This window comes from Periplaneta americana, chromosome 8 (genome assembly GCF_040183065.1).
Source record: "Periplaneta americana isolate PAMFEO1 chromosome 8, P.americana_PAMFEO1_priV1, whole genome shotgun sequence".
Classification (NCBI taxonomy): domain Eukaryota; kingdom Metazoa; phylum Arthropoda; class Insecta; order Blattodea; family Blattidae; genus Periplaneta; species Periplaneta americana.
This window is the reverse complement of record NC_091124.1, coordinates 115,375,518-115,393,965: the sequence shown is the minus strand read 5'-3', so window position 1 is coordinate 115,393,965 and position 18,448 is coordinate 115,375,518. Positions and strand designations below refer to the sequence as shown.

The 18,448-nt window shown below is 35.6% G+C and overlaps 1 protein-coding gene and 1 non-coding gene across 10 annotated transcripts in view; one reads left to right on the top strand and one right to left on the bottom strand.

The window, feature by feature from the left end:
- Window positions 1-18,448, top strand: part of LOC138704971 (uncharacterized) — a 157,604-nt gene that overhangs the window by 93,612 nt on the left and 45,544 nt on the right. Inside the window, exon 4 of one of the 9 annotated variants that reach the window (XM_069833455.1) lies at window positions 10,173-10,372. The exons of 7 other annotated variants lie outside the window; for them this stretch is intronic. In XM_069833455.1, coding sequence (XP_069689556.1) covers window positions 10,173-10,325 — 153 coding nt within the window. In that variant the 3' untranslated portion in view covers window positions 10,326-10,372. Of the gene's footprint in view, window positions 1-10,172; window positions 10,373-18,448 lie in introns of those variants that run through there. One more of the 9 variants, XM_069833456.1, reaches the window with a different exon arrangement.
- On the bottom strand, window positions 8,905-8,977 carry TRNAS-AGA (transfer RNA serine (anticodon AGA)). The gene has a single exon. It is a non-coding gene; the product is annotated as a tRNA-Ser (tRNA).

The window sequence follows — 18,448 nt, the reverse complement described above, 5'->3', positions numbered from 1 at the left end:
CAGCTGACGTATACATCTGTAATATCATTGACACACAGATATTGGAGAATAACATACGTATATTAATTTTCATATATTTGAACTTGTAATAAAAAATGGAATTATTTAAAGATAAAGTTACCTTCTTCTTCCCCGACATCGGGGACGATGTCGACGATGCTTCTCTCTTGGGGTCCTTGCAAACTTTAGCACAGCCGGAACATGTGTAAAGATGTCCGCGGTGATTACTTGTCTTTTGCGCTGCGTCTCACGAAATAGCAGAATCAAAAGTCTGGCGTAGTCGAACTTTTTGATCGTACACCTGGTGCATACACGTAAATCTGAGCAGCACAACTGATTATGATTAGGATATTCATTCGCACATTCATGAAAGAATTTTACTTATGAGATTTCTAACTTCAACCCTTATATCCTTTTGCTTCCTTTCAAATCATCATTTGAAATACACTTTCAATTATTGAATTCTTTTATAGTAATAAGGAGTTAATGGAGCTAACTTTCAAGACTTTATTAAGTGTTGTTATGATCTTGTGATACATTAAATCTAAACTTAGGGACATATTTTGTTACATCGTTCTAAATGTATTAACATAAAGTTAAGTGTTACATGTGAATTAATCAAAAAGAAAGAAAAAAGAAAACATTTAGCAGAACTATTTAGGATATACTTACTTACTTACTGGTTTTTAAGGAACCCGAAAGTTCATTGCCGCCCTCACATAAGCGAGCCATTGGTCCCTACCCTGAGCAAGAGTAATACTATTTATGATATAAGTATTTTTAATTACAAAAGTATAAATGTTGGAATTTAATAGTGGCAACTATTTATTTATTACTGATACAAAAGTGATATCTGTGTGAAATTTCTACAGTCCTTGAATGTATTCACCAACATTATCAACAACTCGTTGCCATCAATGTGGAAGTCGTAGTATTCAAGCAGGGGAGCCTGTTCTGTTGATATTTGTGATGGAGCGATCTACTGTCTGCAGAATCTCGGGAACAGTCCGGAATAGAATGCAACGAAGTGGTTCCTTCATCTTTGGAATCATAATCACAAGTCCGTTGAACATGGTGGATGAAAAGCACTTCACAACATCACCTACAGGATGTGGGACGTGTGCCCGAGCATTATCCTGCAAAATGATGGGAGGGAGAAAATTTTGCTCCTGGATGCCTGGTTAACAAGGTTAAACACCCAATATCAGTCATGATATGGTCTGTGATATCAGGCAAAGGTTCAGGACGACTCTACATTGTTCAGGGAACAATGAAACAAGATCAATATATCCAGGTATTGGAAAACAGGCTTATCCCTCAGCTGAACGAATGGTTCCCAAATGGGGAGAAATATATTTTTATGCAAGATGGTGCATTTTGCCACACTGCTAGGAGAGTCAAAACGTTTCTGGCTTCCAAAAAACATTCCACTTTTGTCATGGCCAGGAAACTCACCGGACTTGAATCCCATTGAGAACGTCTGGGTTCTCGTAAAGAGAGAGATGGTAAAAGAATTTATTACTACCAGAGTTCGACTTATTGAAAGGCTGATACATGTTTGGATTCACAATGAGAGGATCCAGGAAATAATACAGAAGTGTATTGTAAGCATGCCAAAGAGAATTGAAGCTGTAATTAAAGCCAAAGAAGGTCGTATGAAATACTGAAATTTCTGTAAAAATGAGGTGTGGTTGGTTATTTATCAATATTTCTTGAATTAGCATTGTTATAATTGTAATTTTACTTAATACTGTTTAAAAATTAAATATGTAATGTGAATTCTGCTTAAGAAAGGAAACCAGAGTTCAAATGAGGAAGTAATATATAAAGTACAGTAAAAATGTGAGTGATTATAATAATGTGGCCAGGTACTGTATATATTAGGCCTAATGACATTTCTTCAGTTCTGGAGCACTGCCAATATCATTTGTATGCGGACGACATTCAAGTGTATATACACCGTCGGCCTGATACTCTTAATGAACGTTTGTCGAGCCTCAATGACGATCTTTTGTCAATTAATAATTGGGCAAGAAAATTTGGGCTAAATATCAATCCAGATAAAACCTAAGCCATTCTCTTGGGGCAGCAAAGGCTTTTATCCTCTATTAATATGAACACCCTTCAGGCTGTCTCTCTCAACAACAAAATAATTCCTGCTACTGTAAAAAACCTCGGCATCTATTTCGACTCTAATATGAACTGGAATACGCAAATCGGATAAACCTGTAGAAAATTTTTCTCTATCATGCATTCTTTGAAACGCCTGAAAAATTTCCTTCCTACTAAACTCAAACAAATTCTAGTACAAACCCTTGTAATGCCTCACTTTGACTATTGTGTTGTTGTGTATAGCCACCTAAGTGCTGAACTTTCTCAAAAACTTCAACGTGTACATAATATCTGCGTCCGATTTATTTTCAATATCCGCCGACATGATCATATATCGGAATATTTTCTACGACTCTCCTGGCTCCGCTTGCAAGATCGACGTTTAGTACATTCTCTTTGCCTCCTATATCGAATTATACATGATTCCACACTCAACTACTTTGCCTCTCGGTTTACTCTCCTAGCTTCACATCATAATCGTAATACACGTTCACAGCACAATCTGTTGCTATCGATACCACGTCATCAGACATCTCTGTACTCAAGTTCTTTCTCAATAGCCATGGTCCGTTCATGGAATTCGCTGCCGATGGAAATCAGGGGTAGTCTTAGTCCTCAGTTGTTTAAAATTAGGTTGTTTAGAAATATTTTAAGTGCACAGAATTAGTTTTTTTAGGTATAATTTTTATTTATTATTATTATTATTATTATTATTATTATTATTATTATTATTATTATTGTTATTATTATTTTACAGTCATTACTTTATTTTTCCATTAACATTAATATCTATGTAATTGTCATTGTCTCAATGTAACACGTGCTGTGCTGATCATACTAATTGTACTATTCCTTTAGTTGTGATGTTATATTCATATGTATTAATTCTTTTTTTTAAGTTCATACTTGTATACTAGAATGTATATTTTATTATTATTTTAAAGTTAATACTGATTGTGTATATGTATTCAATCTCTCTTTTTTTTTTACTTTATTATGTTTATTATTTTTTTAAGTTAATATTTGTATACCGGTATGTATTTTTCTGTATGTGATTTGATCCTGGTTGAGTGGAAGAGAAGGCCTGATGGCCTTAACTCTGCCAGGGAAAATAAAACTATTATTATTATCAACATAATAATCCTGATAATCATAATCTTGATCGTCCTAATGGTTACGATAATGATAATGATGATAACAGTGATACTAATAATAATAATGATATTATGATCATACTAAAACAATAATAATAATAATAATAACAATAACAACAACAATAACAATAATCCATTGCTGTAGAGTAACCGTTAGCACGCCTGACGGTGAAGCGATCGGATCCCAGTTCGAATCTTGGTTGAGACAAGTTAAGGCTGGTCTACAATAAACCGGGAACAGAAACGACAACTATAATGGAAATATTGTTAAAATAAATGCATTTAAATGTAAGCATTCACAATGAACTTACAGGTTCCCGTTCCCGGGCTCCGGCAAACTTCTTGTTAATTGTGAATGCTCACATTTAGATGCATTTATTTTAACATTATTTTTCGTTGTCGTTTCTGTTCCCGGTTTATTGTGAACCAGCCTTTACTTGGCTGAGGTTTCTCGCCTCAACCCATTGAGAGCAAATGCTGGGTAACTTTCGGCTCTGGACACTGGACTCATTTCGCTGGCATTATCATCATCTCATTCAGACGCTAGATAACTATAGCAGAGTTGATAAAGCGTCGTAAAGTAACTAATTAAATAATAATAATAATAATAATAATAATAAAATAATAATAACCATCTTTTTTTCTCTGTTATTACGATAAAGCAAATATCAAGGGAATCCGTATGTTAAAATTGACCAAAACATCGATTTTTAGATTTTTACTTAATATTATTCCTTATTCAATTCTGAACAGATTGATATATACAATATTAGCGGTAGGACCTTTTTCAATGACTTTTTATGACTAAATGTCTGAGTGTGCGTGGGTATTTAAATGCACGCTAGCGTCACGCTGGCACTTCTGTAGTTCGTTCGACCACAGGTTCGACTGCAGTCTGTTTCTATCATTATTTTCTCCTTGAATTCATGTAAGAAGAAGAAGAAGAAGAAGAAGAAAACATGTACAAGACGAAAATTGTGTTGGCTACTCTGTTCTGCAATAGTGAAGACTGTATGGAAATGTTTGAAAACATTAGTTCCAGGAGAGGGTTGGCAACAAAAATAAATTTACATTGCAGTAATTGTGAAAGTGTAAAGGCCACAATGACATCTGCAATGAACAGAAATAGGCTGTACAATGTAAGTACAAGACTTGTGTATGGTATGCGAAGCATTGGTAAGGGCAGACAGGCTGCACAAACTTTTTGTGCTATTATGAATCTTACTTCTACACCTGCTAGGTTTGACAGAGAAGTTTTCTTCATAAAAGAATTCCTCTCTGAAATTGCAGAAGCCTCAATGAGACAAGCTGCAATGGAAACTGTGGAGTTGAATGGTGACAATAGAGACATATGTGGGGCTTTCGATGGCAGTTGGCAAAAGTGAGAGCATATGTCACTCAATGGTGTTGTCACTGCAACATCATTACTCACTGGCAAGGTGTTGGCAGTGGAAATATTGACAAAATATTCTCAGATATGTTGACAGGGAAAGGCAACTGTACATAAATGTACAAAAAACTATAAAGTTTATATTGGAGGACTGGAGGTGCAAGGTGCATTGAACATTTTTAGACAGTCTGAGGATTCTCTGAATATTCGGTATGTGCAATATCTTGGTGATAGTGACAGCAAGGGTTTCAAAAAGGTACAAGAAGACAAGCCCTGTGGGGAAGGGGTAGAAATTGAAAAACTTGAATGCATAGGCCACGTCCACAAGAGAATGGGAGCACGACTGGGGAGACTCAAGAAGGAACTAAAGTGGATAAAACTGGATGATGGCAAGATACTCGCTGGAGCGGGTCATTTGACGAATACAAAAATTGATCTCTTTCAGACCTACTATGGCTTAGCCATTAGAAGGAACACAGGGAATGTGGAAGAAATGAGGAAGAGTGTATGGGTTACATACTTCCATAAAATTTCAACCAACGAGAAACCATACTATCAACTCTGTCCCAAAGGTCTGGATTTGTGGTGCGGTTATAATAAGGCACAAGCTCAAAATGTAGTATATGATCACAAACATTCCCTACCAGAAGCTGTCATGTTGAAGGTAAAGCCAATATTCAGAGATCTTGCTGACAAGAAGCTGGTAGAGAAATGTACATCCGGCTGCACCCAAAACCCCAATGAAAGTTTCAACAACTCTATATGGGAGAGATTGCCAAAGACAGTGTTTGTGGGCCTGAATGTCCTCAAGACTGGTGTCCTGGATGCTGTTATCACTTTCAATGATGGCAGTAGCAGCAGAAAGAAAGTTCTGGAGTTGATGGACATAAAACCAGGATTCAGTATGGAACATGAGCTATATGCCATCGAAGTCCGAAGAGTAAAAGAAGGTGAGAAAGTGGTGCAAACCCAATCAAAAGAGCATAGGACTGCAAAGGGGAACCAGAAAAGAAGACGAGAAGAAGAAGAAAAGGAAAAGGAAGATGATTACAATCCAGGGATGCATTGAAACTACAGTAACTGTAAGTTTGAACTTTATCCACTGTTTTCTCAAAACTACATTTTTTATAATTTAGGTACACTTTTCTAAAAAACTATTGCAGCTATATGTCTGAAATTTGGAACAGTGCTTTATTATTGTATTAGTAATTGTTTGCTACCACAATTACTGTTCTAACATTGTTAGTTCCATTATCAGTGACACAGGATTGATTGTTTTTCTATGTAAATTAATTATAAAAAATGAAATTGATTTAAATAATGTAAGAAATAAGTCAGCAGTCTAGCAGAGGTGGCAAATTATAGCCCAAAGCGTTATTACTAGGCCTCCAAAGTTTCAAGTCTCTAGCCTTAATATATTCTTTGAAAAGTGTACCTATCAAATTGATTATGTATAATTAATTAGCATAATTTAGATCTGAATTATTCAAAAACTACTACGTCGTTTTATATGCAATTTTAAATTATGTTTTCTCCTACTTTGAAGAACGAGTGTTCAAAATTTTATCTCATTATATGTAAAAACAGCCTAGTTACTTACAAATACGTAAATGCATGAAAATCTAAAATTTTAACATACGGGTTCCCGATAAAGCGTCGTAAAGTAACTAATTAAATAATAATAATAATAATAATAATAAAATAATAATAATAACCATCTTTTTTTCTCTGTTATTACGATAAAGCAAATATCAATGACACTCGGGAGGAAACGCAGAATAAATGTGGGCGATGCCTGTTATTCGGTTGAGAAGCTTTTGTCATCCAGCCTGCTCTCAAAAAACTTGAAAGTTAGAATTTATAAAACAGTTATATTACCGGTTGTTCTTTATGGTTGTGAAACTTGGACTCTGACTTTGAGAGAGGAACAGAGTTAAGGGTGTTCGAAAATAAGATTATTAGGAAGATATTTGGGGCTAAGAGGGATGGAGAATGGAAGAAGTTGCACAACGTAGAACTGCACGCATTGTATTCCTCACCTGATATAATTAGGAATATTAAATTCAGAGGTTTGAGATGGGCAGAGCATCTAGCACGTATGGACGAATCCAGAAATGCATATAGAGTGTTAGTTGGATGGCCTGAGCGAAAAGACGTTTGTAGAGGCAGAGCCGTAAATGGGAAGATAATATAAAAATGGATATGATGGTAGAGATTGGATTAATCTTGCTCAGGATAGGGACCGATGGCGGGCTTATATGAGAGCGGAAATGAACTTCCGGGTTCCTTAAAACGCATTTGTAAGTAATTATGATCAATTTGTGAAAGGATCTACTCTATTTCGTAATTCTGTCCTTCCTCTTGTAAAAGTGTTCTCATTTCGCATTCAGCATTTTATCAGTTGGGGAACAAAAATATCTTTTGTCAGAGCCTTTGGCCCTTTATAATAATGTAAATACGTATTAATTATTTTATTTCTTCCTTACACAGTGCAATAATTACCCATGCTGATAAAGATGCCGATGCATAACAACGAAACATCCAGATGTGAACGAGCAATATAATAATACAGTCATGTGATATCCATTACTACAGCGCATCGTTTCCCAACCTGTGGTTCGCAAATCCGGAGGTTCGAAAAATATTTCAAGGGGTTCACCAAAACTTTTCCGTAATGGCGGATTTCGAGGTTAGGTCTATTATTGTTTCCTTCATTTCTGCGGCATTGTCATAATAGTAATAATAATAATAATAATAATAATAATAATAATAATAATAATAATAATAAATTATTATTATTATTATTATTATTATTATTATTATTATTATTATTATTATTATTATTATTATTTTAATTAAATTACATATGAGTAACATCGGGAATTTATCACATTATTTCCACAATAAATCAATATTTACCGTGAATGCCTGATTTACAGTTATGTCTCAACGTTAGGAATGCATTTGATTCCGCTACAATGGAAATTTAGTCTGCCAGCTTCTTTGTGTTCTAACAATACTAACAACAGTACCGCGACCCGACTAAGGAACGGTTACATGGCAGTCAGGCCTTTGATTTTAGATGTTAATGTGGAATTTCAACAAACTTATATTTAATTTTGTATTTTCAACAATAGCCTACTTCTTCTTTCCTTGTGGCAAATGCAGTAAGTTGTCAGTTGTGTATCAGAATCATTTCCGTTCACATTAAAATATATAACAGGTTGAAAAGTGGAAGTTTGAATGGGAAACAGGGTTTAACAAAATCGCAAGTTAATGTTGTGTCAACAGGTCATTCAGCTTCTAGCGATGAGTGTCAATCCGACAAAAGTGAATCGTGTGCAAAGAAAAGAAAATACGATGATAATTACATTAGGTTTTGATCTTCATATATAGGTGACAAGGACTGTCCAAGACTACAGTGTATTATTTGTGGCGACATTCTTGTTAACAGTAGTCTGAAACCTTCTCTACTTAAACGCCATTTAGAAACTAAACACCCCACCCACATAAAGAAATCTGCTGATTTTTTTACACGGAAAGCTAACGAGTGGAAAAATGATTTAACTACTTTTGTGTCTGCTGCAAACAGTTACAATGAGAATGCTCTTGAAGCGTCTTATCGCGTTAGCTACAGAATTGCTAAAACTGCAAAACCTCATTCATTAGCTGAAGATTTAATGCGGCCATGTAGAAATGATGTAGTACAGTGCATGCTTGGAGCATCTTTCACAAAAAAGTCAATATGGTACCATTGTCTGACAATACGATCAACCGCCGGATTAAAGACATGGCAATTATGTCGAAAATGAAATTTTGGAAAGAGTTCGTGCCAGTCCTTCTTTTGCGATTCAACTTGACGAATCGACTGATGTTGCCAATTTAGCCATTTTGTTACTTTTCGTCCGTTATATTAATAGGGAGTCTGTAGAAGAGGAGCTACTATTCTGCAAACCCTTAAAAGAGAGAACTACGGGAGGAGATATATTTAAGTTAACCGACGAACACTTTCGCGAAAATTCAATAGACTGGTCTCGCTATGTAGCCTAGACATTTGTTCAGATGTTGCGAAATCTATGACAGCTTTTTACGCATATCACATATATTATTTTATTTTTATTTTTTAAATTTTTTTATTATTTATTTATTTTTTTTTATATTTTAATGTAGCGAAGTACATATGATATTTCCATGCAGATATTCTGCGTCATCATACGATGTAAGAGTAATGGAACGGAGAAAAATTCTCTCCGGCGCCGGGATTTGAACCCGGGTTTTCAGCTCTCTGTGCTGATGCTTTTATCCACTAAGCCACACCGGATACCACCCCGGCGTCGGACAGAATCGTCTCAGATTAAGCTCCAACTCTTGGGTTCCCTCTAGTGGCCGCCCTCTGCACTACATCATATGATATGCGTAAAATTTTCTTTTTTATTGGTAAATTTTCCTCTTGTTTGCGGGTGTTCCTGTCTTTTTTTGTGTTACGAGATATTACAATGTATTAAGTACATCGAAGTTTAGAAACAAATGCAGATTTATCTCTAGCTTCTTCTAGTAGTAGTTGTTCAGTATGTTGTGACCTAATTGATCGGTTTGCGAAGAAAGAAGATCGTCGAGTGAATTTTCTGTACAAGTAGAATATGTAATGAGCAAACCCAGAATTCTTATGTTCGAACCAATTTTGTTGCTATCTTGTTAGTCTCGAAATATTGATTTTCTTATTCGTTTTATGTAGCAACGAGTAATATTCTTAAATTTAATATGATCTAAAAAGACCTAATTCATAGGTTAGGACTCAAAATGTCCTAAATAGACCTAATTCATATTAGGAGCACTACTTAAATGAGTGGTTTCCGGGTGTAATAATTTAATAAATGTACAGTGTTGTAGACGTAATAGACTATTAATATGTATTAATATTGGTAAATAGTTTCATAAAACATTCCATCATCACCACGTGTATCAGCAGGCTACTTTTGGATTTATAATGTTAAACCTATAATAACGGATAACTTATTTGAATGTAACTCTAAGAGTATTGTAATAATATTATATATATATATATATATATATATATATATATATATATTATATTAACAGTATTTTGTTTTTTGTAAAATCATATAAATTCCTAAATATAAGATTTTAAAATCCTAAAACATAGATTGGAAAGCCTAATTTCAGTTTCTTAAAGCCTATCAATTCTACGCTTGGTAATGAAGTACGTTACAGGCCTTATACTTTAATACATGTAATGCAGACTCTCATCAGTCACGTCTTGGCCTCCTCAACTTTCAAACCCGCCGTCCGCCACTGTATATGATTCACCACTCAATAAAGATTGAGGTATTGTGGTTTCAGCTATCATTATGGTAGTGTGTGTGGAATTAAATAACACGATCGATGTGCATTGGATTAGAAGAGGTGAAACTGAGTCATGGTCTGCTTTGTCACCATACCTCACACTTCTAGATTTATTTTTCTATGAGGGTTTCTGAAACAGCCTATTTTTTCAGACAGAGTCTGGAACTATAGGTGAACTGAAGCAAAGGATCACTGATTGTACACCTAAAATCAACACTTTTAAGAGTGACACAAGAATGTCAGCATCGAGTGAGTTCCTGTCTTCACGTAAATGGATCATACTCCGAATATTTGCGGCGGTATAATGCACAGTTGCACTGTGCAAACCTAGTTATTGTAATAATGGATAAAGGTAATCAGTCATGAACTTATCTTTTACAATTGAATAAGATATTATAATATCATTTAATATAATTACACAAAAGTTTTCAACCTCTAATGGTCATCTTCAAGTTGAGTTACATTTACATAGTGAATACATTTAATTACATAGTAACAAGTTCCTGTCATTAAAGTTAACCTAATTTACACAAACATTCTCTCGTTAAAGCTCTTAGATCGAGCTTTCAAACGTTGAATAGAGACCGTAACGAACCCCTAGGTCAAAACATGCAAGTATGACGATGATGATGGTGATGATTGTTAAAAATCTTTAAAACATTAAAAAGAAATTAAGGCAGTATGTCTAATGCATACCAATGGGAAGTAGTAATTGAATGGGGTAATAGTATTATGCCCCAAATCCATTAGAAATAATATGATGACATGTCACTTTCATATACATTTTACAATATTACGATGTGTTTTCAATAGTGGACAATATCATTCAAACTTTACATCAATAAATTATTATGACTTAAAAACTATCTAAAAACGGTTAAAGAACAGTATGCCATGATAGACCAAATACATATTGTGCAAGGTGAAGTTGAAGTACAATGAATTTTACTATCAACGTGTGTCGTGAAAATATGGTGTTGAATTCTTACTAACAAAAATCTGAAGACTGCTCCAGATACATAGCTTATGAAAGAATAATATGGTGTACAGATTTATATTTTATAAATTTATAGTATAAATTTTGACAACTTTTTATGAAAATGTAGATGGATAACATGTAGGCTATACTTAAACCACCATAATTTCATGACACACTTTGACAATATAATTCATTATACTTCAACAGCTGTGAGCAGTATAGAATGAAGACAAATGCAAACAAGACGAAGACCATGGTTGTCGCAAGGAAAATAAAGAAGATAAACTTGCGAATTCTAAATGAGGCAGTAGAGCAAGTGAACGGCTTCAAATACTTGGAGTGTATAATACAAGCAGTAACATGAGCTGCAGCCAGGAAGTTAAAAGGAGGATAGCAATAGCAAAGGAAGCTTTTAATCGAAAAAGGACTATCTTCTGCGGACCTCTGGAAAAAGAACTAAGGAAGAGACAATGAATTGCTTTATGTGGAGTGTGACATTTTATGGGGAAGAAACGTGGACATTACGACGAAGTGAAGCTAAGCGACTAGAGGCATTTGAAATGTCATATGGAGAAGAATGAAGCGTGTGAAGTGGACAGACAGAATAAGAAATGAAAATGTGTTAGAAAGAGTGGGTGAAGAAAGAATGATACTGAAATTGATCAGAAAGAGAAAAAGGAATTGGTTGGATCACTAGCTGAGAAAAAACTGTCTATTGAAAGATTCACGAGAAGGAATGATAAACGGGAAAAGAGTTCGGGGCAGAAGAAGATATCAGACGATAGATGACATTGATAGGTGGAACATACGCGGAGACTATGAGGAAGGCAGAAAATAGGAAAGATTGGAGAATGCTAGATTTGCAGTGAAAGATCTGTCTATGGGCAGAACACATGTGTGTGTTTGCGTGTGTGTGTGTGTGTGTGTGTACGCACGCGATTGTATACTATCTGAGTAGTGAGTGTTTCAGATTCATAAGTGATATATATATATATATATATATATATATATATATATATACAATAGTGATTTTTGTTAAGGTTATAAACTGTGGTTATTTTTGTTAAGTGTTCCTGCACAAGTTTGCATGTTTATCTTTTTGATTGTGATATTTATTTGATACGAATTATGATGATAGAAAGGAAACAAACGTTTGTGGTACCCTTTATCGAGCTAATATCCCTTGACCAGAACCATATTTACGAGTACTACACGAATGGATTTATGAAGATCTTCAACTAAAGCAGGCCTGCAGAACTCGTAAGTAGGGAAAATATGACGTCATCCTCACTCCACTTCTATTGGGGATGATCGACTTCCGCCTAGAGCTGTTTACATTTTCTGCCCTACAAAGGTTTATCAGTAGCGGCATGTAATTTTCAAAGAGGATTGTAATAAATTCATTGTATTTATAATGCGTTATCTCGTTTCAAGGTTTACAATTATGCTAGATTTCCTGTCGGTAGTTTCTTTGTGATTTCTTTGCACCTAACCTGCTTTAGATTTTCGAAAACTTTCCTCCTATCATCACCTACGGAAACATAAATTTATAGCATTTAAGTAATGAACCTTGCAAGTCACTATTAATTTCAATTCAAAATGAACACGAGTGACGTCCGTAATTTAACAGTATATAAATAAATAATCAATATACAGTTCGTAATAATGAACTTACCCGAATGTTTGTGCATTCCGTAATTCTTGATATGGGCTTTGTTGAAATGTGGTTTAATATTGAAATGACGAGTAGAAATAAATTGGATGGGACACAGTAAACAAGCAATTCTTTTGTCTTCAACAACCAAATAATCGTATTCCCATTTCCTTTGGAAGTAGTATTTCTTCACGGGTTTAGATTTTGCCATGTTCCAGTTCTCTTTAAACTGCAGTACGCGTATTGTGTAGGCATATATATATATATATATATCTGTGTGTGTGTTAATTTATTTATTTATTTGGCTGGAGTGCATCATAAGTTAGAATGACAGCATTGACATCCGGTCACATAGCTATCACTCACTTAACAACGTACAATTTATTTATCGTTCTATTAGTAGTAAAACCAGTTAAGACCAGCAATGCAAGTTTTGTAAAAACCGGAATTAAAACCTTATTAATGCACGAAAAATCATTATAAATTCTTCAAATAAATTAATTGGTTTGTTGCTTGCATGCAACATTTTGGACTTATTTCATTTTAGTACAGTGCGTTCGCAGCTCGGGCGGACCGTTTCGCGGCGGTCTTGGACTGGGTGAAGATTGGCGCGCTTGTCGCCAGAGTTAGGGTGCGTTCACGTACAAAGCTGGCAGCAAGCGACTTGTCGCCAGTGGCTTGTTTACAAGCGCTTGCATGTTCCGAAAGGTTCATGTACAAAACTGGAAACAAGCGTCTGTTGAGCTATTACTCGTGATCAGTTGTGAGATGAGTTCTTCAAATGATGAGTTATTTTTTTATTGAAAACGAGTTGAAATTGTATAGAAAAAGAATGGCTGTACATGAAATTAACAGTGAAAGAATGAAGTTTCATGAGTACCATCAACAACCTTCAGTCTCTACATATCCCTGTACTCAAAAGGAACCATTTTTGGAGATTTCAAACAGTTTATCTGTATGTTCTTGCAAGGGGTAGTAGATGGTAATTGCCGATTTGTAATTATTGATCTTGGTGGTTTTGGTAAGCAAGATGACGGAATACATTTGAAGTATCTGATATTAATGATAAGAAAAGAGTTTGATATTCCTAGTCCGTCATTTCTACCTGGTACCAATGTAAAAGCTCCGTATGTGTTTTTTAGTGATATTGCTTACCCACTACTATTCTAATCTCATCAAGCCTTATTCAGAAAAGAATCTTTGCTTAGATAAGGAAATGTACAACAAAAGGTTATCACGTATGAGAAAATAAATTGAATGTGCTTTTGGGATACTTTTTTTTAGAAATGGAGTCTTTTATCAACTACATAGAAACCGAGGTAAATATTGTGCAGGACATAATCAAGTGTATAAACCTGTTGCACAACATAATCATTAATAAAGAAGGCATACAGTACCATTTAACCGAAACCACAGTCATCCCTGTACAAAAAAATAAAATAAAACCATTGGGAAGACCCACAAACGTAGTAGCAGAGATATGTTTAAATCATACTTTGCTAGTAACCTCCTATACTTCATAGGCTAAAACTGTTCATAAAATAATTTGTTATAATGTTTAGTTATAAGAAATTGCTTAATTACTAGAAAAACTAATTAATTACAATAAAAAACTATCAAAATGCATCTTCGGCTTTCATTTCAGAAGATATTTCCTTCCAATATTGTCAACGAAAATCCTGTTAGCATGTACTTTCAGTCGTTTATCCCAAATGACTCTTCTTTGCGATTTATTATATCTTAATTCATCAATATCCACCATTTTAATGACAATAAAACAACGAACAAGTGTCCGTAATGCCATCCACCAGCCGACCAGCGCTGGAAATAAATCTTTAATTCATTCTTGTTTGCCGGTCGGCACTTGCAACAAGCGCTTCCATGTCCAGACAGGCTCTGTCTGTGAACGGACACAGTTAACAATAATGTGGACTTTTACTCGCGCTGGCAAACGGTAAACGACCGGCAAGTCATGAGTACGGAACACTATCTAGTCTACTAACATTAGGCTTACCTTCATCACAACAGATGTTGAAAGTGATGACATTCGACTAAAACAAATTTCCTATATCTCCGAAAACAATTCTGGTTCATACGCAAAAGTTCATGTTGACTGATTGCCTGTATTTCTCTCGTGATGTTGTCCTTCAATTCTTGTAACGTGTGCGGATTTGATGCGTACACTTTGTTTTTTAACGTTTCCCATAAATAAAAATCGCAGTCTATAGGTCAGGGGAACGAGGTGCCCACAGTCAACGACTAATTATTCTGTCACCAAACACACTTCACAATATTCATGCATAGAATTCGCAGCGTGTACGCTGTAGCTGAATCCTGCTGAAACCAGCCGCTCAATCGTCCATTTCTTGTTAGATGCGGAAAATAATTATTTAAAATTGAAGTTACATAAGCGTGTGAATCAACTGTTGTGTCGAAAAATATGGGACTGGTAATTCTACTCGCACTCACTGCACTCCAACTTTTGCAGCGTGGTGGGGAACTTCATGAATAATATGGGGATTTTCGGTAGCCCAGTATATATTGTTCTGAGTAAAAACGTGACCGTGAAGATGAAACCACGCTTCATCAGTGAAGAACGTTAAAAGTGGGTCCACGTCGCCATTATGAACGAACTGAACAAACCAATTGCAATAATTAACTCTACTTACAGATCTTGTGGTTGTAAAGCATGAACTACAGTTACCCTGTACGGCTTAAGTTTCAGAAGTTTCGTTGCCACAAAATCTGACGTCTTGGAAATGTTAACCTCTTGTGCTAAACGTCGCAGTGAGTGCTCTAACCGGGCCCCTACTTCATTAAGCTTCTCTTCTCTAAGCTTCTCACGGTGTTGTTGAACACGTTTCTTGTTCAAAAAAGATCATGTACGTCTGTCTTTATTGACAAGGTCATGAGTAGTTGACCTGCTAGGAATTCGAACACCTGCAAACCGATGTTATAATTCTCTTCGACAACTTCTTGCAGAAGAGTATTTCACATACGCATCATAGAGAAAAATACGTTGTCGTGAAGTGTATTCAACCATTATTAATAGATACTTAGCACCACGAGACAACACAGTTTTACTCACAACACGCGCACAGACGTCTTTCCCTCATAACAGATTCGACTCGACTAACTAGCGCGTCAGCGGTAGCTACAGCGCTACTCTGGCGGCAGGCGCGCCAATCTTCACCCAGTCCAAGGCCGCTGCGGAACGGTCCGGCCGAGCTACGAACGTACAGTAGAATACAGAGCACGGAAAGTTAAGTCGGGGACTGTACTTAACTTATTTTACACAAAAAGTGGACTTAATCGGCTTTACTAGTAGTAGGACTATATATACATAAGTAGACCTTCGTACATTATATGCACACATACATTTTAAAATTTATCTTACATGTCTTTTAACTTATTTATTTCCCTCATTAATTTTTCTCTTATTTTCTAAAGGTTTGTTCCTAAGGATTTTATTATCTGTACATTTGTAATTCTTAATAGCGTATTGTATACCTACCGCCGCAAGAATGAATGTTGATGCAGCCGAGCGTAACTAGAACGCCATGATTGCACTGGTAGAAAATGTGGGTGGGGTAAAAAGGGGCACTAAGGCAGTCGCTCTGAGGAGCTACAGTTCTGCAGGTCTGGTCTGTACTCATGCAGATAAAATTCCTGGACAGTGTCTTATGGAGGATATTCGTCCGAGTCACATGCAATATTGTATTATTGGCTGTTAGAAACGAGAACATTCTCACAAGAATACGATGGTCCGATGAGGCTCATTTCAAGGGAAGGCATATTTAAATACAACAACCATATGAGAATCAGCATGTTGTGAAGGAAAGGAGTAATCAAATTTGCTAGAGGATTAACATGTGAGCAGGACTCATGAACTGTAATATGCCTTTTACCTGAACATTTTCCCAGAATACATCTCTTACGTGGTACAACATAACAGGTTGTTTCAACATACGTGCACATCCCACTACTCTAACGAGTCCTACCAGGAAATGAAAAGACAATATTCAAGATGGTGATGATGATGATGATGATGATGATGATGATGATGATGATGTTGATGATGATGGTGGTGGTGGTGGTGTTGATGTAAAGCTCAGTTGTTCACAATTTTTACAGCATGTACCATATGCTTTGTAACATAGTCATTATTACGCCTCTTTAATTGGTTTTGGAAATGTGCCCCATTTAACCGACAGATTCTAGCTACGATATCTCTGTCAACATTGATCTTGGAATATTGTTTCCTATACTTAAAATGTGTAATATACTCTATCCTACATTCGTGTTGCTGAATGTATTTTTCTAACACTCTGCATATTGAATAATTTCAAGGAAAAATTGTTCCGGGGCCGGGTATCGATCCCGGGACACTTTGTAACGGTGTCGTATATAGTTCCTGGAGTAGCTCAGTCGGTAGAGCGTTCGCGCGCTAAGCGAAGGGTCCCGGGATCGATACCCTGCCCCGGAACAATTTTTCCTTGAAATTATTCAAACCTGCTTTACAGGGAGCTTCTACCTGAACGCCAGATTTGCATACTCTGCATATTATTATGCATAATGTATTATACTATGTTTATAACTTCAATATAGCCTATATGTTACTGCTTTGATTTGAGGAAAATTTTTAAAATCTCTATATATACAAATCAACGATATGTACAAATATTAATGACAATTTTTAGTGACGCAGTGTAATGATAAGTAGCAAAGACTGAGTTCGGTGAAAGTTAATAGTCATAATTGTGGTCATAAGTAAATAATTTCAGACGCTAAATAACCAAAGATGCTGATAAAGCGTCGTAGAATAACCTACTAAAATGAAAAAAGTAAATAGTTTCTAAAAATATTTTCGGCATGTTGCTTGTTTGTCTGACCGTCTTTCACCTTAACTACTGGGCGAATTTTTTTCATATTCAATATTCAAGCTCGAATTTATCCGGAAATGAAGCGTATGATACTCTACATAATAATTTCAGTAATAAAACTTAATTCATCGTTGCTCCAAATCAAAGCACACATTGGTGCTCCACTTAAAATATGTAATTAGACATTTCTACGTAATTCTTTGTTACACAGAATAAACAAATGTGGTGGATCACTTAGTATCCACAGAAAAATATTTGGCAAAGAGGAATAAATTGATATACAGGATGATTCACGAAGATTGTGCTATACTCTAGGATCTGAATTCAGACATCATTGTGATGAAAAAGTTCATATAAACATGTCATATATATATATATATTTTTTTTTAATTGAGTGAGTTACACCCTGCTGAATGTTGAACATAAAGGTGAAAATCACGAAGGTTTAAGCATTTAAATTATTTACAAGGCTAGTATTGAGTGTATATTATAGATTCATTAAAGAACAATCACATTATTACTCACCTGAAAAATATGTATTGAACCCGGTTTTCAAAGACTCCACCTTCTGCAGCAATACACGAAGTCGCATGAGTGTGAACTGCGCGCGCCGCTTTTCCTAACTTCCTTGTTTGGATGCTAGGCAGATACGTTGTACCTGTGTTGCGTTATATCCAACCCTGACCTTGATGACACCAGACTTTGTGTCGCTGATATCAGCTTACTGTAACACACATAGTTCCAGATATCCAGAGAGAGAGAGAGAGAGAGAGAGACAGAGAGAGAGAGAGAAATTCACAAGTTTGCGTTTTACGGAAGGAAGAACTATGATTTTATCCAAAACTATTCAAAATCGGACACATGTATACATTAAGTTTTGGGAAAATTTCAGTATACGCATACCTCACTGAC